This window comes from Agelaius phoeniceus, chromosome 1 (genome assembly GCF_051311805.1).
Source record: "Agelaius phoeniceus isolate bAgePho1 chromosome 1, bAgePho1.hap1, whole genome shotgun sequence".
In the NCBI taxonomy this organism is placed as follows: domain Eukaryota; kingdom Metazoa; phylum Chordata; class Aves; order Passeriformes; family Icteridae; genus Agelaius; species Agelaius phoeniceus.
The window spans coordinates 140,084,471-140,111,466 of NC_135265.1; the positions used below are offsets into that span (position 1 = coordinate 140,084,471).

General features: G+C 34.1%; 1 protein-coding gene across 3 annotated transcripts in view; it reads left to right on the plus strand.

The window, feature by feature from the left end:
* Positions 1-26,996, plus strand: part of CSMD3 (CUB and Sushi multiple domains 3) — a 594,913-nt gene that overhangs the window by 81,669 nt on the left and 486,248 nt on the right. For all 3 annotated transcript variants that reach the window (XM_077188509.1, XM_077188511.1, XM_077188512.1), the window contains exon 3: positions 24,535-24,647. In XM_077188509.1, the coding sequence (XP_077044624.1) occupies positions 24,535-24,647 (113 nt within the window). The remainder of the gene's footprint in view (positions 1-24,534; positions 24,648-26,996) is intronic.

Consider the following 26,996-nt stretch of genomic DNA (forward strand, 5'->3'; position numbering starts at 1 on the left):
CATCCTTGTAATTAAAGAGGAGAAATTTTTATTTGATTGGGTGGACTGTTTGATGAATAACACAGTGGCCATGTGGCCATACCCAAAACATTGCATTCAACAGCTTAAAGTCCAATTAGAAATCAGCAACGAGTGGTGTCTCTCAGAGGGTCTGTATTCAGACAAATGCTATTCAATATCTCTGTTAATGATGTGGACAGTGGAAGTGAGTGCTGCCTCAGCAAGTTTGCAGATGTCACCGATACGTGCGGTGCAGTTGACATGCTTGACGGGAGGGATGCTGTCCAGAGGACATCAGCAGGCTGGAGGAGTGAGCCAATGGGATGAAGCCAAGTGCAGCATCCTGGTCAGTTCTGAGTATCCATACTGACTACTGGATCAATGAATTTAGAACAGTCCTGCAGAGAAAGACTTGGGGATATTTGTAGATGAAAAGTTGGATGTGAGCCTGTAACACAGATGAGGACTGGAGCACCTCCCCTACAAAGACAGGCTGAGAAAGCTGGGGCTGTTCACCCTGGAGAAGGGAAGGTCTTGTGGAGACTTGCACCCTCCCAGTATCTGAATGGGCCTACAGAGAAGTGGGCAAGGGATTCTTCATCAGGAACTGTAGTGATAGGTCAAGGGGGAATGGGTGCAAATTGAAAGAGGGGAAATTCAGGTTAGATATTAGGAAGAAATTCTTTACTGTGAGAATGGTTAGACACTGGAACAGGTTGTGGATGCTCCAGCCCTGGCAGTGTTCAAAGACAACTGGATAAGGCCTTGAGCAACCTGGTCTGCTGGGAGGTGTCCCTGGGGGGGTTGGGACTAAATGATCTTATAGGTCCATTCTAACCTCTTAAAATTCTTTGGATAAATCATAAGGTTGGATATGAGGAAGAAATGCTGTATGTAGAATGCAGTAAGATACTGGAACAAGTTGCCCAGAAAAGTCTTGGCTTTGTGTAACCCGAAAGACGTCCCTTCCCATGACAGTGGGGTTGGAACTAGGTGATCTTCCAAACCAAACCATTCCATGATTTTATCCTGTGGTAGAGAATGTAATATCTCTTCCTAATCAGGGAACATCCAGTTTCATTTTACTTTGCATAATGTTGCTCAAAGAAAGGAATGTGTTTTCATAATATTTTGTTAAGTGTTGATACACTGGTAATGTATTTTTTAAACTATTGCATAACAATCTGGCATCTGATCACTAAAAGGAATACATAACTTGGTACTACAAGGAAATTAGAAGAGTAAAATTCTACATCTCAAATTTGTGCGGGTTATAAATTCTCTTAAATGTTTAAGTCAGCAGATGCAGAGAGATGAATCTCTAATGAAATTGTTTTCCTTTGTACTTCTGTGTTTTCATTTCTATTTCATGAGTGCTTGCATGCAATTCTGATATCAGCTGCAGGAAAGAGGCAACCCACAGATAAAAGATTTGAGAGCTGTCTTCCACAAGTTTTTCTCCTTTTTATTCACTCCTCAAAAGATAAAATAGATTTTCTCAAATGTTGGAGCCTGAAAAGGCCCTCACTGTCAGTTGAACCTTTGGTTGGTGAATCTACTTTAAACTGCATTCTGAAGGAGTATGTGAACAATGTTCTGCTCAAATGCAAAGAATAAAACTATGATACCAGTTAGGAACCAATAGTCCTTACTGAGTTACAGTTTAAATAACCATCAGGGAAAGCAGATGAAGATAGTTAGCAGGCTAAAAGGAAGATGAAAATAATATCTTGTAAAGGCAGAAGTATTTTTCTTTATGTCCTGTTCAAGCTGCTGAAACTGTTTATATATATTTGTGTGAACACATACATTCATATATATGTATCAATACATAGGTATATAGATAGCTATATATGCATTTATACATATATGTGTGCAAGATTCTTTTGAAATTAAACTAATTCTTCAATGCTGGAGCTTTAGAATATGGGGGTTTTATAATATCTTAGAAGAAAGTCAAGGAGACCTGTAATGCTGAAATGTTTCAGTACTGTATATTTAGTATGCCATTAGATTTTGGTGAAGAACAGTGTAAGAAGTTATGTGGAAGAGAAAAGAATCAGTCAGCACTTAAAAAGGAAAAGATGATTAAGCCTCAATATAGGGCTTGAAATAGACCACTTTTGCAAGACTTACAAGATCTTTTCAGAGTGTGGGTGTGGAAGAATAGTACACATTTGTGTGAGTGGAGAATTGGCTTTAAAATTTGGAAAGAATGACAGTGAAATTACGCAAGCTTTACTAAATCTTTCATAGTGACATTTATTTTCTCAGATTGCTGTAGTAATTAGCAAGGTGATGTTTCCTTAAGTTTTCTTTTTTACAAATAAGTCAAGTTTTACCGAGGAACAGCTGCTTGTGGAAACTTTCCTTCTAGCATGACAATGTATTTTGACATTTTACTTAGTGACATGAATGAAAGTGTAATCAGATTACACTTTTCTCCCTCCCTTTAATTTTGTAACAGGCAAAAATATTTTCAGGGGACTACACATGTACTTGAAAAAATACATAACTAGACAGCTAAAAAAATTGTCTTGGATAGACAAGGCCACTATTTCTGTTTTTTTTACTTTAATATTGTGCAATAACTGTCTACATGAATGAAATGATTTTGCAGTTCAACTGTTTGTTAATCTAATCACCTTTGTCTCCCTCCTCATCCAGTTTTGTACTTTGTCTAATTGGTCTCCTCAGAATTAAATCCTATTGAAATTACATTGCATGTCTTCAGCAAATGCTCAACAGCTTTTAACTGATTTACCTGGCACTTAAATGGCAGATAAACAGTAATAAATGGAAAAGAAACATGTCAGATATGACCACTGTGGAAAGTGTAGTCAGTATTTTGCTTGCATCTTTTACTGTATGCTTGATTTAGTTTATTTCACATTATAATCTTTGTTTCAAACTGTAAATACAGAACAGCTTAAAACTCTGAACTTTATGCATTTTTTTTTATAAATCATATTTTTAATCACTTTAAAAAAAGGTTTTTTGCAGAAATAAAGTATTGCTTCCTGCATTTGAACCAAGCTTTTTGGCAAAATTTTATAGTTGGGAGTATTTCTGTGTCATGTCACTGTCTATTTTTAGAGCTTTCTTGTTGTCCCCTGAATGCATATTTGTGATTTTTGAGTATACCCTTTCTTTCACATTTATACAATTAGTTCCCCTCAAAATAAAAATAAAAAAAAAAAAATCAAGGCTTGATATTCTTATTGCTTTTAAAAACGTTGTTTAGTCCTTATTTTGGTAAGTAGCTAATATTTCCAACTCCTGCTCTAGATAAAAGTGGTGCATTTCCAGATTAAAACTCCTGTTCCATTTTTTCCAAATTTTCATCTTTCTCTTTTGTTTTTTTTTGTGTGGCACATGAAGAATCATTTCAGCTAAGCTTATAATATGTTTTCAATTTTCTGAGTGCCCAGCTTGAGAAAAAAGGGTTTTGTTTGCACTAGTGATAAGAAATCCCATGCTTTAATGAAGTTAGCAGAAGATATGCTTGAACCAATAAAACATCACATAAATCAACTGCTTTGCAAAGCCAGTAGGAGTCATCTGATGATACCTTTTGCATGTTATGAAAATAGCCTTTAGTGCATCTTGTAAATAATTCATTGTACTAGTGTTATCCTAGGGAGTGGTGGGGAAAGAGCTGCTCCACAAAGGCACAAGGCAGGAGCCAAGGAGATCCTGCTCAGGCACAGCCTGGCAGGGGCTGAGCAGCAGAGCAGAGCTGGGATCTGAGAGGGTCCAGCACAGCCCTGCAGAGCCTGAGGCAGGCCCAGGGTCCCTCCAGGCTGGGAGCAGGAGGACACAGGGCTCGCCACAGAGGCTCGGGCAGGAGGCAGGGATGGGGACAGAGCTGCAGCTGGATGCCTCAGGGTGGCTGGAAACAGAGGCCCAGGGACCATGGACAGTGGTGGGTGGCAGTGCCACCATCTGAGGCTTGTCAGGGCCAGGAAGGGTTATTGGTTTTCTCAGAGTCCTGACTCTGCAGAAAAGAATCTGTGAGAAAATGATTTAATTGCCTATAAAGCAGAAGGTATGGACCTAACTATATGAATTCTTCATTGTGTACTTCTCTTGTCAGTCCTTGAAAAGTCACATGGAACCCATTATTAGTTTTAAAGCACACCCTCTGTGGCAGTGATATGGTACATATGTAGGTGGATGACTGAATGGCAATATGAACCCTGATTATTCCTTGCAATTATTTTACTTTGCAACTTGGATAATATCTTGTTTTCTTCTTTCTTTAAAAGAATTGCTGTGTGTAAGACATAATACATTGTCAGTAAATATCAAAAAGCATATTGGTATTTTTCTTTTTTTTTTAATTAAAGAGTTAGGTGTTTAGAATTAAATACTAATTTGAAAAGACGTGTTGTACTCAGCAGTTGTCTAAAACTCTTTTTTTCTATAATTAGCTTGCAGTGTAGTATTCAAAATAGCTTTAAATATTTGAATAATAATGTGACTATATACCCAAACTCTGTTTGCAGTTCCAAGGAAATATATTTCCAAATTTACTAGTACTTAACCAGTTAATTAATTTAACCAGTATTTCATTAGCCTACCATAATGTTGTGGTAAAATCATCATAAAATTCCATCATGTGTGTCTTCATAAAGACAGACATGGTACAGGAGTTTAGAAAGCTCTGCTGTTAGAAAAATGGTATAATCGTTTGTGATTCATTTGTTTGCATAAGTGAAAAAAATTATGAATATGTTTATTTAAAAAAAAAAAGTGGACTTGTGAGAAACTACCACAAAATGGAATTTTTGATCCCTGAATAAATATATATTTTTTTTCCTTGTATGGAGAGCCTGCAAGATCAGCATGTATCTGCAGAGATATTTTTAAATGTTGATAATATCACTGTGTCCAAAGATTTAATTATATTAAAATCTTTTCTCTTGTGACTCGTAGTTAATTTTCTCTTAGGAACCTTAATGGAAGGAAGCTTTAAACATAGTGTTTAAAAGGGGAGTTAATACTCATAGTTTTTAATCTCTTGTATTTAAGCAAGACAAATCATCCTTTCATCTACACTCCCTGCTGAGGCCACCAAGAATTAAATGTACAGGTTACCTGATCAGTCCTGCTGAGCTGAATAGGAGAAATTAACTGAAATTACTGGAGACATCTGCTGCCTTTCCTCTGTTGGTGAATTGCTCTCCTAAAACATCTGACTCCCTGACTATGCCTACATTTTTAACATTTACTCCCCTTTCAGAGAAAGCATTTTCAGTAGATTAATAAGTAGATCTGTAAAATTTCAGCATGCTCCTAGTGTTAAATATAATTTGGTATTGACTTCTCACTCAAGTACTTCCAAAAGTTTGAATTTGGTACTTAATCAACAGACTCATACTGACTGTAAAATTAAAATTAATTTCTTTGGTCCAACTTTGGTAAAAGCAGAGGAAAAAATAAGCGCATAAAATATGTAAAATTACAATTTATCCTTAATATTCATTCATATTAAATACTGTTACAATTGTAGGTGGATGAATTGTCTGTTTACTTGACTCTGGGGCAAGGCTATGGTAACTAAGAAGGGAATGGAAAACCATCAAACATGCCAGAACAAGAAGCCAAACTGGCTTGTCTGGCCATGCAGGAGTTAGACCTGTCTCAGTGGTCTAAGGGACCACACAAACAGCAGAAGGACTGGTGAGGGAACACCCATCAGTGCCTGCTCCTGGCCTGAAAACCTTCTCAGATATCTGTTTCTCCATGATAAATGTGCCAGGTATTACTGACAACATGAGCAAACACTGTATTTTAGCTCAAAACCAATCACAAATCTATGGTATATTTTCTCTGAATAATTTACTTTTTTATTATTATTTTTTTATTTTAGGGCTTTGAAATCATAGAATTATCCATCCTTTTCTCTACATCTAAATTTTAATTGAAAACCATTCAGGACATTGGATAAATAAAACCAAATCAAAACAAAATCACCAACAAAATCCAAAGCGAAATCAAGAATACTTTCCCGATTTCATGTTCTCACTTAAAAAATAAACAGCGCTAAGTCAAATGCTAACAATGCCCAATTTTAAAAGGCAAAAAGTATATTTTTGGAGGACTAGATTTTGCTGTTAAAACTTTCTATTTTTAAAGTGAAAGAATTACAATTTACATCTTTCATGTGCTAAATTGTCAAATTTATCTTACAAGACTTTGATGAAGAAAGGCTAGCAAAAGAACAAGTGTTGTCACTAGCAGAAGCTTCCAGTGTCCTCATTTAATAATTCTGCTTCCTTTTTCATTTCTTATTCTGGCACATATGTGTTTCTCCTTTCAGTAGATATCAGTCTGTGTCAAGCAGGCAGCTATTAGATTATTCTGTTAACATTGTTCTGTCAACTAAATCCACCCTGGTAGCTCCAGTAAGTGTTTTTTTCTGACCCTGACCCTTTCCTTCTCCTGGTCATTAGAAATTCATCCATATTTCTTTATGAACATTTATATGTATCTTGGATCCTTTACTATCTCCCAGCCAAACTCCTTACCTTATTTTTTTTGGAAATGATCAGGTTATTATGTATTTTTATATATTCACTATATGTTATTATTAGAGCAAGTGTTCCACTCTTATGCTGATTCTCATAAAAAACAGAAGTCAAAAAAAGGTCCACATTTTTGCTTTGCTTTTGCCTCCTTCTTCCTCCATTTCTGCTATGTCACGGTTTCAACTTCTAGAATTTCCTGACTTGAAGATTTGTTTTATTTGCTCTGTCTTTTCCCACTTCCTCTCCCTTTAGGTGATCTACAGCACTACAAGATGTAGTGCAGGGTGCCCAGAGCTAGACCCAATGTCTTGTCTTGGTAAAGTACCGTGAGGGTGTGTTGATTCTCCTTCCTGAATCCAAATTTTGTTGTTTGTAGATCCATTTTACTTCTTGTATGTGTATCATTTTTTGTCTTATTAAGTTGTTTCTCATATGAACAATTCCTTCCTAAACCATATAAAGACCCTTTCAGAGTATTTTATCAGTTCACTTAGATTATTGCCATTTTAAATGGCAGATGGAATATCTAACTCCAAGTTAATTCTGTACATTACATCTACTAATTTAACAGCTGCTCAAGTTAGCAGACTACTAATAAAATAAAGAAAAAATGTCAGCTCTGTGAGGTTCTAGATTAAGTCTGTCAGAGACAAGCTCTCTCTGACTGTTTTGTTATTAGGGCTTTAAGACATGTCAGGGTGGAATATTTGCAGTCTTCATTCACCACGAACATTGACAATTGAAACTTACAGAGCTTTCTTTTTCACTCTCCTGTTTATGTCTTTTTGGATATTGATGAAGACCAGGACTTGTTGATAGGGAGACAATGAATCATTGTACCTCAAAAAGTTTCCATTATCAATCATAGTTCTGATTTTTTTCAGCTCATGCTGTTTATTGTACCTTAAGAATACACATTTTTCTTCTTTCATCATGGTTCACTTCCTGTCCAAATTTTCAACCAGAGCAGATACTGTCAGCTGATTAGGATCAAACTAGGGATTCTCCACTTTGGAAACAACTTCAAGTCTCTTATCACACTGATTTTTATTTCAGCTGCTCCATGGTTTTTTAGATTTCTCCATTATTTGTCTGGAAAGAGAAGAAAAAAAGGAATTTCATTTGAGAATTTAGGGACTAGTGAACAAAACCAACCGGATTATACTCTCACAAAGAAAGAGAAAGTAAAAAAAGGTATAAATCCTAGACAAAGGCCAATGAGTAGATAAGGATACAGAAAGCAGCAAGAACAAATACCAAAGGAGTTGAAGGAGAAAACAAAGGCCATTAAAAAAGGAAAGAAGGAACCAGCAACCAAAGTGGAAAACTATGAGATAGTAAACTAAATTATTCATACTGGGAAAATTTTCACAGCACAAACAACCAAAATAAATCATGTAAAATAAATAAATACTGTGTCAACAGAAGATATGGGGAATCTTGAACTGAAAATTGGTAGGGACACAACAATAAATACAGAAAAAATTGTAGATAAGAGAAATAGATAATTGAAAGAAATGCAACAGAATTAAATATATTGGTAAACAGATATTTAGCTCTGAGATGGATTCTGAGTAGACAAATCATTTAAAAAGAGGAGTTTTTTTAAATCTGAAAAGTTTGCTTTATGAAAAAATACATTGAAGTAATAGCATTTTTGGCACTGTGCTTTTAAATGCAAAGCTGAAAGAACATGTCAATTGTTCTATACTCTTAGAAATATTTTTATGTGATGTTAAAAGTCTAGAGACTGATAGAGAGAGAAAGGTAGATAATTAAAACCGATAAAAGAATATACTTGTCTGGACGAGGTGCTACTTGTCACTTGAATTTATACTTACATTACTACAAAGAAACCAAGGTTTTTGCAGGTTTGGAAAAACCTGCAATAGTTAGCTAGAAAGGAAATCTAAAATTAAGTGGTAAGGATTTGAAAACCAAACCCAAAACCAAACCAAGGCAAACTAAATGAAACCTAAGCAACCAACTAAAATTTTGGCTATATTTGAAGGTGGAGGTAACTTTCTAATAACTGACCTTAGAAGAGACGTCCCCATTATCAGCTTTCCATAGGATATCTTTCTCTGAACTGGATGGCCAGTGTGGCTGCTTTGAATTGGCTGATGGATATTGGACTAGCTTGTTTACTTCTCATAGAAGGCAAGAAAAACCTCTTTTACAGCCTCTGAGATCTATTCTCTGTTTTCTTTGGATAAACTGGTAGCAAATTTAAACTGATAACCACCTATATATGAAGAGTGCACTTGCCAGTTTCATAGTGGGATGAGTATGGTCATTTCTGAGAAACAAAAATTTTACTTATTCACTTTTATTTGTGTTGCTAAATTCCTTCATGGTATTTGAAACAACCTAGGAAGAAAAGCTGATTTTTGTTGTGAGGCCATTTATACTCTGTAACACAACCTGCCAGCACTCTCTGTGGCCATTAGTTTTTCATCTATGTTTCAGTTGTAGAAAGGAAAAGAATGATCACAAAAATAGTCTTCTCCCAGAAAGTTCTAGTCTTTGGGAAATTATCATTCTATTACAGGGTTGTCTGTTAGACCTGTTTACATGACAGAAAGGTAACTCTTAAACCAGCTATTAAATTCACCTTGTATTGTTGCAGTTAGCAGTATCAATGAAAATGCCTTATAAAGTTGATAATTGAATCAGAATATATCTGGAACAACCAAATATTGTTGCTAAACTAAACCCTGAACTGTTGGTTTCTGTATGAATACACTATTTCTAGTATCTTTGAAGAAAGGCATAATCCTTCTATTTTAACCTGTATGTCTGAAGAAAGCCAAAAGAATCCTTTGAGGTTTTGTGCAAATATATGTTTGTTTGTATGTATTTACATATACACTAATTAAAAAGAACATCAGGCATATGGCTTTACCTGAAGAACTTTTCTCTCTGTCTCTCTAATACCTGCACCTGTAATAAGCAATATGCTGGTAGGCTTTCAGCTTTGGGTATATTGAAAGTTGGAATGGCATCAATATGATTCAACAATTATATGTAGAGATTTTAAACCTTTTCTCTTCCCCTATGTTTTGGGTGAAGTAGATTTAATCATTCTGTATCTCAGGTTTTCTTGATGGTTGTCTAGGGAAATTAAGTCTTTTTTGTTTGTATTTTTTCCCAGTCTAATATTGGACATAGGATTTTGTCTAAAGATTTGGTTGTATAGAACTGCACTAAACTATTGATCAATATGCTGTAACAACAGGTTTCATTATTATGCTAATGTGTTCCACACATATATGGAAGTGGCTCTTAACACTGTTTTATGAGATGCAGCTGTAAGAAATTTTTTAGCTGATAGTAAGCTATGAAGAAGTCAAATCAAAAACATGAGTTACTTCAAAAAAAACAAAACTATAGACTTCATTAAACAAACAAATTTATTTATTGCCCTTTATGTTTGGTTGGGGTTTTTTAGTAAAAAATCTGTTTTCTTAAACAAAGTATCTTTTTAGATTGGTATTTAGAGTAGTGCCCAGTTATTCTTGATATTGAATTAAAAGGTAAAATTTGAAGTAATGTTTAAAGCAAGACCAACTTTGAATGCTCTAAAAAACCCTATTCACTTTATGCCTTGTTAAATGGGTTGTTTAAAGAATAATTTTAAACTGAGTTCTCACTTTGTATTACATGAAGCAGTGGTTTGACAAAGTTATATTTAGCATTTTTATAAAGAGTATATCCATAAAATGCAAGGAAAATGGAAAAGTTTTAAAATTTCTATGTAGGCTTTTCATTGTCTTTATCAGTCACAGTACTAAAAAGTAACAACTCTAACTCTTTATTTTGGAATGAAATGTGGGTAGTCAACTCATTTTCTTCTCTGTGAGATATCCTGTTTGCATTAACAATTGCTTCCCTTTTAAAGTCGTGTTTACTCCGCTGTCTGATTCTATTAATGCCAGTCAACGATGATCTGGTCAATGTCAGAGTTATGGCTCTGATATGGAACCAAGATAACACAGATAACCTATCCTTTGATGATTGCAAAATAGATCAGCTAAGTGGACTCATATTTCTATTATAACTTTCTTTTTATTTAAACCCATTTATTAAAAGGCAAATGCTAGTTTTAGACCAGTCAATCCAAAAACTATTTACTGATGTGCATTTCATATGCCGTAGCTATTATCCAATCCTAAATGCAAAGACAAACACTAGTTGCAGTTTCTTATCTGATTTCAACAAAAGTAACAGAATCTTTTAAAATCTCTTTTCTGAAATTATTATGGCATTTCTTTGTTCATTTTGGAAGTATTTCTTCTATGTTCAATCAGGTATTAGAAGATTATGAAGAGTGGAGGTTAGAATAGGTTACCTGACACACTTCTGTTATATTTCCTATGTTCTCCAAGTCCAAATTTTAATTTAGATTTTTCTCCCTTGGAAAAGTGAGCTTATCTTCTATTTTAAACTCAAGTATCCTTTTCTTAAAAAATGCTTTTCATTTTTCTCTTAGAAGTTTTTCTAGGGTATTTCATATGTAGTAACCAATATAGAATTAATAATTTACCTTCTATGACACTGGAAATTGCATGGCTTTTTATTTATGTTTATATAGAATATAAATTGTACTTATGTAATAGGTACATTACTTTAAACCCTTTATTTCACTGCATTTGTAAAGATCATTATAGGGTCACGTTTCTGGTTTGATGGGATAAAAAGCACCTGAAGTGCCACAACCATTTTTCTTAGATCTGTCTTTTTCAGAATTTTAGATGTGTAAATGTAAAATATTTAGCATTATAACCTGGTTTTCTTTTCTTCTAATTTGTATTTAATTTGATTGTCTGTTTTGTTGCTTTTTTACCTACCCAAACCCCAAGGGCATTTCAGAGAAATTCTGAGTTTAATTTCTCACTGCAGTGGTCAAAAAGAAAGACTTTATTCATACTTATTTCCTCATTGCAGTGGATTCAGGCTCTGCCTTGAAACACACCATATGCTCCAGACCTCTGAGTGTAAAGATAGACATACCCAGTGCTGGAGGAGAGACACCTTTACTCTAGCACCTCTCTTCCCTCTCTTGCTCTTTCCAGTACACTCTCCTTATATGTTCTTTTTTAAAGTGAACAGGGGCCTGTGAGATAAGTAAGTTGTTTCTGACAGTGAAAGTTTTCTGGAAGAAAATAAATTAAATAAAATCCATGGAGTTTTTTGTTTGCTTCTTCTTTCTAGGTATCACAGCTAATTTAGCTGATGAATCTGTTGGTTTTATTCTATTTGTTGTCATTACTCTGTTTTAAAAGGCTGAATTTTTCATATTAAAAGCATAGATTCTGAAATATATGCATGTAGTTGGTCCTCTTTTACATGGCCTGCTACTACAAATTTATCTCTATACCAGAACAGAAATAAAGAGTGTGGTGATAATGTCACAAGCCTTTTGCTCATGGATGAATTCCAAAGTGACACAGAATATTTAGTATAAGTTGGAGCTGTTCTGGAAGTTCCTGGCACCTACAATGGTGAGAAGCAAAATATGGTATCTCTCCTTTCCATATTGTGCTATTTTCACACATTAAGGCAAAGTTACAAAAGATAGTCCAACTCATCTAAGAGCTTGTTGTCACTCACAGAAGGAAACCCATCTCCTGTGTTCCTCTGGCTTTGGCTCTATGATCCTTCTCTTTCTTCCACTGGCTCTGGCACTCATCAGGCATACCACTTTGAGGATATGCTTCCCTTTGCTAACTGAATTGACTCAGGTTTATTTTTAAAGCAATAATTCTTCATCAGGGTGGTTAAAGAAATTCAGAGTGAAGGGTGCAAATGACTAGAACCAGTGTGAACTCAGTGTTAAAACTCTGGGGAAATTGGAAGGAGCAAGTTCCTCTCCTTTTGTGCTTTGAAAGCTCCAAGATCTGCTAAAATGTCTCATCGATCTTCACCCAGGTTTAAGATGAGGACAGTAAACTATATTGTCACAATGTTCCAGATGCTCAAGGTTAAAAAGATGTACTGCTTGCTTAATGTTTTTCTTTTTTAATTCTAGTTACTTTAAGGACCTAGGATGCTTTCAAATTCTCTAAAGGTATTGTCTTGATATGTTTTGTTCTTAAAAGTTTTTCTCTCCAAGAAGCCAGAAAATCCACATCCTACAGATTTTTAAAGACTATTTGTATGGTACTGCAATATCTGGTTCTTCTTACTTATCATTTGAAATTATTCTTGATAGTTTTATATCTTAAAACAAATTGAGGGCTTTAGAAAAGATAATTATTTATAAGATCTGTTTCATTTCTTATGATAGAAAAAAAGTGGAGAGTTTTATAATAAAAGTTTTACACTGATAATGGATGATGGCAGGTTTTAGAAACATGTTTTGTACAGAATATAATGATCATACCAGAACCTGATGAGTACTTAATTGTTTTGTTCAAAGCAGCCGTTCAATTAACAGTTTTCAGCCTTGACCTATAATCATTATTTTAAAATAATAGATTGCATGAGCAGTTTTGCATTTTGACAGGGAAAAAATTATCATTTGACAAAAATTAAATTAGTTCATAAATCATATGTCAATTTGTTAATGACTTGTTGAACAAAGCAAATTTTTATTACTATTTTCAATGAAAGTAAAACTCAAATCTAGTCGACCACTTTTGATCAATCAATTTTTGCTTTGTTTTATAGACTATTAAATTCTGTTTATTTATTTTAAACCAACTGAAAAAACATATAAAAATTGTAGGAGTTACTCCTATTAATATTTTAATTGGAATACTCTTAAGGAAGCCTTTAAATTTCTTACTTTCTTCCTGACTCAATGGCCGAGTAACTGTTTCTTTAGAAAGAAATTTGAAAGACCAAAGATACGCTGAATTTTTCCAGGATGTTGCAGTCCAGTCTTGCAATACTCTCAAATGCAATTTAACACCTTTATTAACTTCTCAACATGTACACATGAATGCACACAAGCACATCCAAAAACATAAACACTAAAGGGAATTGAACTTAATTGTCTATTACTCAGTAGATAAGTGTTATCCTTTTCTAACACACTCCTGAGGTTTAAAAGTTGTTTGTTCTGAATTGGTGTGTAAGAAAGAACATTAGAAGTTGTGCTGTTGACTTTGGCTGGCTGCCAGATGCCCATCAGCCACTCCATCACTCCCCCTCAACAGCAGGAGAGCAAGCAAAAAGAAGATGAAAAAATTCCTGGGTCAAGACAAAGACAAGGAGGTACCTTTATGCCAGAACCCAATGTACACATGAAATTTACACATTACAGAGCTTCAGTCACTGCCTAAAAATTGATTGATTTCTTGAATTATGGGATTTTCATATCCCATGTATTTCTTTAGCAATTCTATCAGCAATATATTGCTGAACTATGAATTCACTTATTACATGAGTTACAAGTCCAATCCCTTTCTGAATTCTTTTAAGCGTTTGGATTAATTGAACAACTAGTTCAACAAGGTAATTGAATTTCACCTTACCAGTTTTAGTTTGACACTTTTCAGTTTAATTAATAAGTGTGTGTATATAACAAGTGAGTAATTGATCACTATCATGGATGATTGTGTGATCCAAATAATCAGAATTCTTTTGGAGTTTATTTGATCGTCACTTGAATTAGCTACTAATATTTGCAGACTTTTTGACCCTTGTGATTTTTGAACTTGCTATTAGGATATGGTCTTTTCTGCTCGAAGCTCAAAAAGGCATGGTTGCATAGGCAGGTCAATAAAACATGGATGTGAGAAAAGGCCAATGCATGGGAGTGTTAATGGGAGATTAGTTTTTCTCTGGCAGTTAAAAGAGTCATCAGAAAGATATAATCATGGAAATATTGTTGATGCATCAGATTAAGTACACAATTCTCAAATCTTCAGAAACTTAAATTCATATGTAAGATGTAAAGAGTGTTATTTTGCTTTAAGAAATATTATGGTGTACTAATATTAAAATATTGTCTTTTTAAAAAAATGTAAAACTTCTTTTAATTCTAGAAAAGTATTTATTTTCTATCTGGAAAAGGAAAAAATACTAAAAGTAACTCAGAAAACCCACCCCAAACATATGCTATAAACTAAGGAAAGTAGGACTCTTTTGTGCACAAGTAGAATCATAGAATCATTGTGTTTCCTTGGGTCCTGTCACTGGTCACCACAGAGAGACACCAGTGTCTGCCCCTCCTCTTTCTCTCATGAGGAAATTGTAGACTGTGATGACATCTCACCTCAGTCTCCTCTTCTCCAGGCTGAACAGACCAAGTGATCTCAGTCTCTCCCCACATGGCTTCTCTTCAAGCCCTTCAACATCTTTGCTTCCCTCCCTTAGATGCTCTCTGTAATAGGTTTTATATCCTTCTTCTATTGTGGTCCCCAGAACTGCACATGGTACTCAAGCTGAGGCCACCCCAGTGCAGAATAGTGGGGGACAATCTACTTCCTCAACTGGCAATTAATGCAGTATGTGATGAACTTTGTACATCTACTTGATGTAGAAATACTCTTGTAAAATTTGTATCATAAATAAATAGCGGTAGTACCAACAAAGATTTGGGTTTTTTTCCCCTCCCCTCAGTTAGAGGTTCCAGGGACCTCTTATTGTGATCTTTCAGTACCTAAGAGAGGCTTTTAAGAAAGACAGGAAGACTCTCAGTAGGGCCTGTGGTGACAGGACAAAGGTTAATAGTTAATAGTAAAAGCTAAAAGAGGTTAGATTCGGACTAGATATAATGAAGAAATTTTTTACAGTGAGGGTGGTGAAAGAGTGGGCCAGATTGCCCAGAGAAGTGGTAGATGTCCCATCCCTGGAAATACTCAGGGTAAGGTTGGATGGGGCTCTGAGCAGCATCCTCTAGTTGAATATGTCCCTGCTTATCACAAAGGACTTGGACTAGATGACCCTTGAAAGTGCTTTACAACCCAAAGGTTTCTATGCTCCTATGACTTTATTTATCATAAGGACTGTGAAAAAGAACTCTCTACAGAGATTGGGGCTTTCAAAACAAGCCTGAATCCTGGTATCCAATTCTTTGTACCTGTTCAATCACTGGAAGAACAACACTTTCTGACTTTGGTATGTGCTGTCAGACTAAGCACATTAGAATTTCAAGGTTCTCTCTCCTGTGGTATTTGTGATCGCTTTGGTTTGTTACTTAGATCAGGTGACAGGGCTATTATCACACAGAATAATTTGAATCTGATTTAGTGTGTCTCTTGGACAGTTAAGGACTGGATCTGACTGCCCAGAAGGCTGAGACACCTCCTTTCTTGCAGATTTTCAGAACTTAACTGTATAAAGCCCAAAAAAACTGTTCTGACCTCAGACCTGCCCCTGCTTTGTTTGATGTCCTCTTATTTAGTGCTGTGAAATGAATATTTTTTATATCCAAGCAATCTTTTTACAGTAATTTTCACATATATTTTTCATATTTTCCACATTAAAACTTTTCTATTTATTTATTTGGGATGATGAATGTAATTTTGGTAATGTGCAAGGAAAAAACATAACAGGAGTGAAAAAAAACTCCTTTCTTTTGTGGCATTCATGATACTTTACAGTGGATATGGAGACAGTAAAAAATGCTAAAATCTTAGAGCTGCATCTCGAGCACTAGGCTGTGGAATTTGATATAGAAATCCAATAGCATGATATGTACTTCAAACTGAATAATCTGTATGCATTTGTGTATGGAGTATGGATTTCTGAGAAGCATAGGTAAATATGTTCTGGACCACTTTAAATGTTTTGTTCAAAAGAAAAGATAGTTGCAGTTGATAGTTGTAGGTGACTTTACTTTTAAAAATACTTTATTTGATTACTCTTTCATACACTTAAAAGCATTGTTGATACTTAAATAATGTATTTAATGATATAGAATATATTTTGTTTCATCATTTTTGGTAGTGAATTACACAGTTTTTAAAAGCATATTGCCTTGCTTTTCTTAGCTTTTCTCTTGACTGCCATTTATGGATGACTTCTATTGCTCCTTAAATAGTTTTCAGAGCTTTTGAAACTTTCTACTGGTAGGTGCTCAGTTTGCTGTTTAGATATCAGAGATGCTGTTGTGGTTTAACCCCAGCTGGCTGCTAAGCACCACACAGCCACTCCCTCACTCCCCCACCAGGGGGAAGAGAAAGAGAAATGGAAGAGTAAAAGTGATAAAACTCATAGACTGAGACAAAGACAGGTTATTAGGGAAATCCAAAGCCACACACACAAGGAAAGCAAAACAAGGAATTAATTCACCCTCAGGCAGGCAGGTAGGCATTCAGCCACCTCCAGGTGAGCGGGGTCCCATGAGGAGTGATGGTGACTTGGGAAGACAAATGCCATCATTACAAACATCTCTCCTTCCTTCTTCTTCCCCAGCTTCATATGATGAGCCAGACACCGTGTGCTATGGGATATCTCTCAGGTCTGGGGTCAGCTATCTTGGCTGCATTTCCTCCCAGCTTCCCATTCATCCTCAGCCCCCTTACTAGAGTGGTAGCACAGGGAGCAGCAAAGGCACTGCCCAGCAGGAACAGAACCATCCCTGCATTATCTCACTGTTTTCAGCACAAATACAAAACATAGCCCATATCAATCAGTGTGAAGAGAGTTAAGTCTGCTCCAGTCAAAATCAGCACAGATGCTTACATGTCTGATGAATTATTATGGAAATGACACAGAAAAAAAAAAAGATAACACAACAGACTGAAAGAGAAAGAGATGCTAGATTCTGCATTCCCATGAAAGAGGGCAACCAAAAAAATTAACAACCAAAATATGGGATGTCAAATTTGACACATTCAACATTGAAAATCTATGTTTATTAAGTAATCATATATTTTCTTTAATATCTTGGTATTAAAAATAAGAAAATGCCATGACGTGTAGAAATAAAGGGATATGGTCCTCAGAACCAAATATTTAATGCGTATGAGATAAAAACAAATTTGCAGCTAGAAAAAAAATACTGAAGAATGTTTTTATTTTAGTTGAGTAGATGCTGGCCACAGCAAATGCCGCAACAAATTGGGTGAGAATATAATGCTTTTATCTTAGAGAATGCAAATAAGCAAACCCTTCTGTTGAGGGCTTTCTTTTTTCCTTTTTTTTTTTTTTAATAATAATTAGAGCTAGTAGGAAAATGTTAAACAAGTATCTGGCAGGCAAAAGATCTCACTAAATTTCAAAATGAATAGTGTAGCATCAGGCTAGTCAGATGTTAAATCTAATCATCTGCTACTTAGAAAATTAATAGAAGTTTATATGAATACAAAATCATACAGACAGGACTCCAGCAGCTAATAATGGATTCATCAGTATGTGGTCCAACAAAACCAAGCCCCAACAGTACCCAACGAAATTCAAGATGTATTTATTTGCTAAGTATTGACTGGTCGCGTCTGCATAAATAACAGATAGCAAGTTACTGGACATGCCAGCAGATGAAGTGGCTGGTAGAAGGATTATAGCTAGCTTAATGGGAAAAATCCACTGGTGATGAAGCTTCATTTGTATATGTGTTATGGATTTTAGAATAATATTTTCTGAAGATTATCAACTTAAATATGTATCATTAAGACCAAAATTTTTTAGTGGAAAAGTTACATTCATGTAAAAGAAGGAAAAGGAAAAGTTACATTCATGTAAAAGAAAAAAAACCTAGAAATATTTTCTCTGTTATTTGAAAATATTAGATATTTCAGTTTCCTGTAAACTGCTAAATACTGAATAAAATTTCTGTTGTCTTCAGAAAGTTTTCCTTTACTTGTGGGGAAGATTCTCAATGAAGTTATACAATAGTTTGTTTTACCTACCTTCCTTTTATTCTTAGACTTTGCTTATTATGCATATTCTTTTTCAGAATTTTTCTTCTCCTTTTTACAGGAAAAAACAGTTATTTGGAGATCAAACTAACAGTAAGAATGTAGAAACTTTGACATTCTTTTTAATTTTGCGGTCAAAGTTGCAGTAACTCGGCATGTTAACACATTTTATGTTTCTGCATAATAATTTTACATAAATTAGGGACAAACAATTCTTGCACCTTTCAGATTAGACTAAAACTCTTCCTGCTGTAAAATTTCTGTGACCTAATCAAAAATTTATTAAGTGAGACTGCTATTCACTTAAAACTTTTTTGGTCAATTTCTTTGAATACGATCCTATCTAAGCAGAAGTATTCCTGAGGAACTGTATTTTCTTTGGAAACAACTAATAAACTGTACAAAAGCTAGAATCTTGTGAACACAAAAAGAAAGCAAAACAATACAAAGAGCTGTTAAAATACATGCAAAAAAATTACCTATTTAAAAGCATAATGAATGTCAAACAACAAATATCTAAGTAAGACACACAAGCAAAGAGGAAACACAGTCATCATCATCACATCACAGTCTCAAGTAAACAATTTATCTAGGAGCACTTTTCTATGACTAATCAATATTTCTTTCCATAATTTCAACTATGCAATTATTAAATGATTGCTCTATTTAGATTCTGAAGCTGGGAGCTGGTCTTCCTTGAGGGCTGATGAGTTTAAAGTTCAGCATGCAGCTTAAAGTGATATATGATTTAAGTTTTATCACAGGGACCACAGTAAAAGCAGAAAACAAATGATTTATCAAACTGCAGAAAATTCCAGTCAGAACTCTAAAGTCTTGGAAACCCCAAATCTGAGATTATTTGTTGTTTTAAAATTATGTCATATGTGATTGAGAAAAGATGGTGGGAGAGATTAAAATAGAGAGATCATAATTACTCTTGGAGTAGTAGTGTTTTAAAATATACTTTGAAAATGAAAACAGATTCAACTGTTTAATATACATGCTTTCTTTTTTTGAATGTGACAGAATATAGTACAGGAGGAAGAGACATGGGGACACACTCTGTAAATGACCTGTTTGAAAGAAACTAATTATGTAATTTTTAATCATTTACAATGCCAAAAAATATTACTACAAATTTGCATATAGGTATAAACATTATCACTACTGCCCAGAATTTAGTTATTGTATTTTAATTGGTATTGAAAGAATATTTAGCAATTCCTGCATACATAAGACAATATTTTGTTTGAGACTCCATTTGACTTTTTCCATTACTGAAAAAATAAATGACGATGGCGTCGGAAGACACATAAGACACAGATTCCTTCAAAACTAGTCTCTCACCTATAAAAAGACATCCTTAACTACTTTATTTGTACATTACAAAATTGTATGCACTTGGACCACAAGTATTTAGAGACATCTGAGGACCCAAAAAAAATCTGTCTTATTTCACCAAGAAGTCTTAAGAAATGAAAATATAGCAGTAAATATAACAGCTATTGTTACTAATCCGCCTATAATATTACTAACACTCATACTCAAAATAAATATTTATTCAAAAATATGCAGTTAAAATTGTACAGAATTTACTAGAATCTACTTTTTTTTTTTTTATGGTGGTGGTCTGTGGTGCTTTTTATGTCCATTTGGATCCTAAGCCACTTTGGTTTTCCTTGGGAGGATAAAGATAGCACCATGGGGTAGTTATGGAAAAAAACCAGCAAGATTAATTCTTTGTCACAGAGTATGATGGTGAAGATTTTCTTATCCTCAGTCTTGGGTCTACATGGAGTAATTTAATCTCATATGTCCTTTTCTCTGGTTCCAAGGCAATGGCTGTTTCTGTTCTCCATTCTTACACTCAGAGATGATTGCAAATACATTGACAGATTCATGTTACTGAAACTATATAGCATTGTAGTTTTGCATGCAAGTAATGTATAAATTCTGAATACATATTGTGTCTCCAAATGATGTCATTAATTTCACCATATTTACTACTGGAGTTTTAGAATTTCTATATACAATAAATATTTCAGGATGAGCATCTGGTCTTTCTGACATAAAAAAGTTGAATAAATAGAAATACCTCTTAACCTTTTCCTGTGCTCCCACAAACATCTGTATCCTTGCACTACATACATAATGTGTCCATTTCCTGTGGGTGTTAGGTGCCTGGCAAGCTTGTTAGACACATCAGGAAGAAAAAAACAAATATATTCATTCATGCAGTGTATTCATTTACAAATTTGTATCACTGTTCTGTGTTTGATAACATTCTGTAGCTAAACTGCATCATCAAAATCAAATACTCAAGTGGAATTTCACAATATAAAATTTGGGTTTTTAAGAGTTGAAATAGGAGAAAATAGATTTTCTTAAACCTCTATAGACATTGTCTTTTAGTTCCCATGGTTTCCCATGGCTTCCCATGGCTACCTGGTATCAGGTACTGAGGGGATCTTTTAATGAGGTCAGAGAACACTTCCAAAATCAAAAAGGGAAAGAAGAAAAGGAACAGATAATCCCACCAAAAAGGAAAAAAAGAAAAAGAAAAAAAAAAAGAGAAAGATCATGTGCAATATTTATTTTTTTTTTCTGCTAAAGTGCTAGACTATAAAGGAATGATTGAAGAGCCTACCAAAAGATGTAGGCATGTACTGATGTCCTGCCTGGCCTCCATCTCTCCAGAAGCACATGCATCTCACAATGTCATACCTACCAACTCTGTGCTGATGTTTCAAATATCTCACAGTATCTAACACAGCAATGGAGACTCACCTGAATAACTCCATTAGGTATTTTAAATTTGAAAAAAATTAGTACAAATGGAACGAGATATGCAAATGCAATGTAAGATGGAAAATTGTTTAGATAAAAAAAACTTCAGCTGCTAGAAGAAATTTAAATTTTAAATGTGTTTAATATGCATATGATATCTGCTTAACGAGATGACTTCTGATTTTGCATAATTTTTCCACCTAAAATTTCATTTTTACCAGAGTGCTGAGTTAGACATTTAGTTGTCTAACATTTAGTTGGAAATTGAGACTGATCTGAATAAGTGACAATCAGATCCATGCAGATACATTGTCTTACAGGTATTTTGCTGCTTACCTGCTGTCTCTCTCCTGCAGTTATGATGTGCTTGCTATGTTTCATTTTAAAAGGCAATGAAAACTATTCTAGCTAAAACTTATGACAGTTTGTAGAGATATAAGACTTAAATAAGTGGTAATAAGACTCAAATAAGACTTAAGCTCTGAGGTCAATATCCTTTTGTACCTAATAAATAATACTCAAGTATTAGGTTATTTCAATATTAATTACATTACAGTTCTTTCTAAAAATCTGTAGTATTTTACTGAGTGATATTAGCATGTTGAATTTTTACTTACTAAAACTTTTGATTAATTTTGCATCCACTAAACCAAAAATATCACCTTTGAATTTCTTCATATCAATTCAAGTGTAGCAACCAAATTAAAGAAAGAAGCTTATCCTTTTTGACTAAATGCAACATAATGATGGTTATAAAAGGCCCACTGCTGAAAGCTAAATGGTATCCAACAGCTCCTATAATGATCTGTTTTGCATCAGGAGTTGTAATGCTTACTATGCTAGTAACATATGTGTTCATTTTAAAAATCCACTACCCATCTAAGCTGTGTCTACATACCACTCATAAAATTCAATACTTTGGGATAACTGTATTTCTTTTCTGCTGGGTATATGTTTATACCCAGAATTCTTTTAAATCATTGAGTACATAAATGGATACCAGCTAAACCTACTGTGAGTTTTATTCTAATTATTGGTTTGGTTTTACATTAGGCCAGCTTATTTTATAGTATTGATGTTAACCAATGAATTAAGTTATTTATTGGTTGATGACCAATCTCTTAGAAAAAATGCACTGATATTGAGTTATTAAAAATTATGTATATGCCTGTTTGGGAGATGTAAGCATTTTATTTCCTTTTTTTATTAATAAGACAAAAATATACTTTCCTAATGAAATAAAAGATGCATTTCCTTAATCATAAATATTCTGTACATAATTATTCATCTTCTCATATTAACATAAGTTCTTTAGTCTTGTTTTAATTATATTATTCATAAAGATACCAATGACAAAACAAAGAACAGCTTTCCAAATACACCCTCTAAGGACCTGCTACATATAAATATGTGAATATATGCCTCTTTAGGGGCCTTTCCTACTTTTGTTCATGTTTTTCATTTTTATGGTTATATGATGTGAGTACTATTATCATTTGGTTTTCATACCTTGCATGACTGTAACGTGGCGAAAATTGGCTGTTGCATTGAAGAGTTTGTTTTTTTTTAAATTTTGTTTTGTTTTCCAAAGATTGCTTAAGAAAAAACATCAGTGTACCACCCATCAATTTGCAGTATCCGTTAAGGACACCAAGTACATAGAGATAAAAGAAATATATAAAGCTTTTTATGATTGCTGCAGTAAATAACCTTAATGGTGAATTACTGGTACAATATATAGAACTCATCTAAAGGCATCTTAAAGCTAAAAATAAGTATAACATTAAATAAATGCTAATATTGCAATTACACTATTTTTTAGCAGATTATTTCCTGACCTTTTGAATTCTGGGCTTCTCATCACTCTACATCCTTCCCTCGATGAGACTAGAAATGCTGATAATGGCAGGACATAACTTATCAGTTAATTTGTGATTTCAGACGACTGAGACTGAATTTCAGAATGAGAAGCAATAAATGTTCTAAAACGTCCGTAAACACCATTGGTGTTTGTTCCTACATCAAGCAAAATCAAAAATATGTCATCTCTTCCAGCAAAATCATCAGAGTTTAAAATCTTAAAGCGTTTCTTAAAGCGCTAAAGCGTGTTTCTTAAAGCGTGCTAAAGACCAGCCTATGTAGCTGCACATATATAGCTGTATTAAAAAAAATCAAACCAAAACAAAAAAACTAAACCAAACAAAAAAAACCCCTTGGGAACAAAAAGTCACCATGAATTTGTTCTATCAATGAAAAAGGAAAGTGTAAATCTTGAGCCACCCAGATTAACTCTGCCTTTTATCCCACATTGAACTGTATGTTGGACTATGTGGCCTCCACAGGTCCCTTTCGACCTACAATTTTCTGTTGTTCTTAATTCAAAGTAAAATGTAAAATAAGGGCTTATCTAAAACACATGAAAATAATTTTAATCACAGTCATTAATAAAATATATCAGCCTATCTACTACACAATTCACCACACATGGCTAAGTGGGTTCCAAAGGTATGTGTTGATTTCACTGGTCTAGTTGTACATAGCTAAGTTTTTCAACTTGTTCTTTACACATTTTTGACAGTTAAATGTTACGGGCTATGTTGGTCTGATATGAACCTGGATAAGGTTATTCTTCTAAAACTGAGGAAGATAAGAGTTGTCATATGGACATCAAATAAATATGTAGAAGTGAGTATCAGCAGAGCTTATCAGCAGTGCTGAGTACACAAAAATATTTTCTTTCATTTGTGTCTCAAACACAGTGGTTTTAATAGAACAAAAGAAAACCAAACATACAAGTGACAAAACCACAAACCTTAATGACCCCGTAATTCCTTTCAAGAGAGCTTTTTGTATGGATTTATTATTTCACAATGACACTGCTCTTCGAGTTCAAATTAAAAATTTTTTCTCTGAGGCCAAAGTGTACTGTTTAAATACTAAATTCCCTCATTAAAGTGAATCATGGTCCCTTTCTTTCATCACATTACTGTGGAAAAATTCAGCTACTACAAATTTTAGCAGAAACCTGTGTAAGATATTTAGCGCAATACATTTTTGAACATAAACTCTAAATTGTCTGGTGATTTCTTTTGTATTGATTCCTTGTATTGTGATTTCTTTGGTTGTTCTATTTTTCCAGCTACTGACAATCTGAACTGGTTTTAAGTCCAGTTTCTGCATCTTACTATCATCTATTCTAAGTATAGTGTCCATCAAATATAGTAAAATTTTCTAATAATTCCTCATTTGCTATATAAAATAATTTTTGCAAGTAATGCAAACTACATCCTTTTAAGACAGTTGTCCTTTCCATGATTAAATATTATTGAGAACAGCCATCTGTCACACACAGTTTTATTTTCCAAACAATTAACCGTGAATTGTGCTTTTTTGTTTCTTAGGTTAACAGGATTTCATCTTCCTCCACCTGTGACAAGTACAAAATCTGTATTTTCACTGCGCTTGACAAGTGACTTTGCAGTTAGTGCTCATGGGTTTAAAGTTTACTATGAAGGTAAGACATTCTTAACAATATAATCGGGTTTTTTTTCTCTGATTTTTATACATTAAAATAACCCCTAAACATCCCCCAGAAATATACAAAAATACACACATATAACTTTATCCAAGTAACTATATTTGCTTTTCATGTAATCATTTACAGATGCATAGTCATATCTCAAACCAAAATATTTTAAACTCTGTAATCTATAGTACCATCCAGACACAAATATTTTTTTATCTGTAATAGTGGCGAGTTTTTTTAATTCTGAGAAACTTAATTGTTATTGAACAATTGTTATTGTTCTGATGCTTCTGACACATGCATATTCAAATTAATGTCAAGACACTACTAGTTAGTCTTGAATTTCGCTGGATTGTGGCATCTGCAAATTTTATGGGTGGAAGCCTTCTCATATGTTTGCACAGGAGAACTGCTGACTCAGTTCTCTGAATTGACATAAATATATTTCTCTATTGCTGTTTACACAATTGCCTGTAGTTTTCACACAGACACTGAAGTTAATGAGCTGGAACATGTATTCCTGAAGTCTAGAAGTTGATAGTATTTCATATATATGTCCCAGGAAGGATCTTGTTTATGATCAAGTTCACTATGGTAGTATTTGAAGAGTTGGTTTATACCATGAATTTATTTTTTAAACCCTTTTCTTGGTATCAGGGACTATGAACGCTAATAAGTTTTTATAGGATATAAGCAGAAGTTGTTGTTTTTTTCTTTGCTATAGTGTCTGGTGTTTTGGTTTTTTTTTTCATTTTTTGGATTCCCCACCCTTTTTTTAAGGACACTTGGTGTTAAGACACTTGATTTTTCTATTTCCATGAAGTGTCTCAGTCAGCAAAGCTGGAGCTCTGGTAAACTGCCTAGAGAAGTACTGAGGCCATTGCTGTGCCCTGCTTGGTCCCATCTGCAACAGACACTAATCTCTGAGAAAGTGACTAGCTGAGTAACACTTTGATAGCCAGGAAACTATCCAAAAATTGGTAATACAGTGAAGAGCTGCTGTAGAAATACAGCCCAGAATCACTCTGTAGGAAAATGTCTTCAGCCATTGGAATAATTTACCTTTAGGTATGATGCATTAGAATTCTACTTCATGTAGAAATTCTCTCCTATGTACCAAGATAGAAAATGAAAAACATAAAATAATTTTTAGGTCTTTCTTGTTCCTTGATTTATTACAGAAAATAGATGAAACTATTATGCACTATCTTTTGTTTTTGGAGGGTGGGTCGCACATAAAAGAGAAATTCAGGCTATATGTAAGTGGTTCTGTCTAGATTACAGCTACTCTGCAGTCTGTTATTTTTCAAGCATTTGGTAACTGTTCAGCAGCAGATAATTAAAACTGTTTTATTAAAATGCACTATGAAATTCCTATGGATTTTTAATTATGCAAAATATATGCTTCTCATGCATGAATTGAATTCATTATGTATGATATCATCTGTCCCTATAAACAATTTATTGAAAGATTTTGCACTGCTAACGCTAACACATAGCATGCTATGCATCTCAGTTATGATAGAGATTAATTAAGATTAAAATGGATGATCAGTCAAAGACTTCAGCTTGCACATATGACTGACCCCTCACACAGCTCCTTTCTAGGTGAAAATAACATGCTCATTAATAGAACTCAATCTCCTGGGTCAATATAAAATCTGGGGAAATCTTACCTTCAACCACAGAAATCAGCATTTTAGAACAAAGCATAAACTTGTTATCTTGAACTTGATACTAATTTCTTTTTGAAACTGATGTTTTGTTTTGTGAAATTAGGAATTTTCAAAAAAGTTAAGCTGGATACCAGAGTTTTAGTTCAATGGAATCTCCCTTTCCACAGCCAGATCTACAGTTTTAAGACCTGAATCGAGCTAACTTCATTCAGAGAATTTTTCTTTCACTATATTTTTTCCAACTTCATGTGAAGCTATCCTCTTTAAACCCAGATAGCAAAGTGAAAACTCATTACATTACATTACATTCATTTAATGCCTCTTTCCTTGATGTGAGAGAATAGATGTATTTAAATGATAATCACATCAGGGAAATTTCCATTTCTGTTCTTGTACTCTTTGTGAACATGTATAACCCTGCAATCAACATTTTAAGATCTGGTTCTGCCTAGTATCCAGTTTTCAAAAATTTTGATTGCCCAGTAGCTCCTTTTTAGCTTCTTGATGAAACATCTACATACTTAGCACCCTTAAATATCAGGCCTCATAATTTAAAGCTTCATTATGGATATGTAATTTGAAATTTAAGATAGAAATGATTAACAACCTGTCATTGCAATAAAGCAAAATTATAGAGGTGGCTTGAGAGGATAGGGTGAGA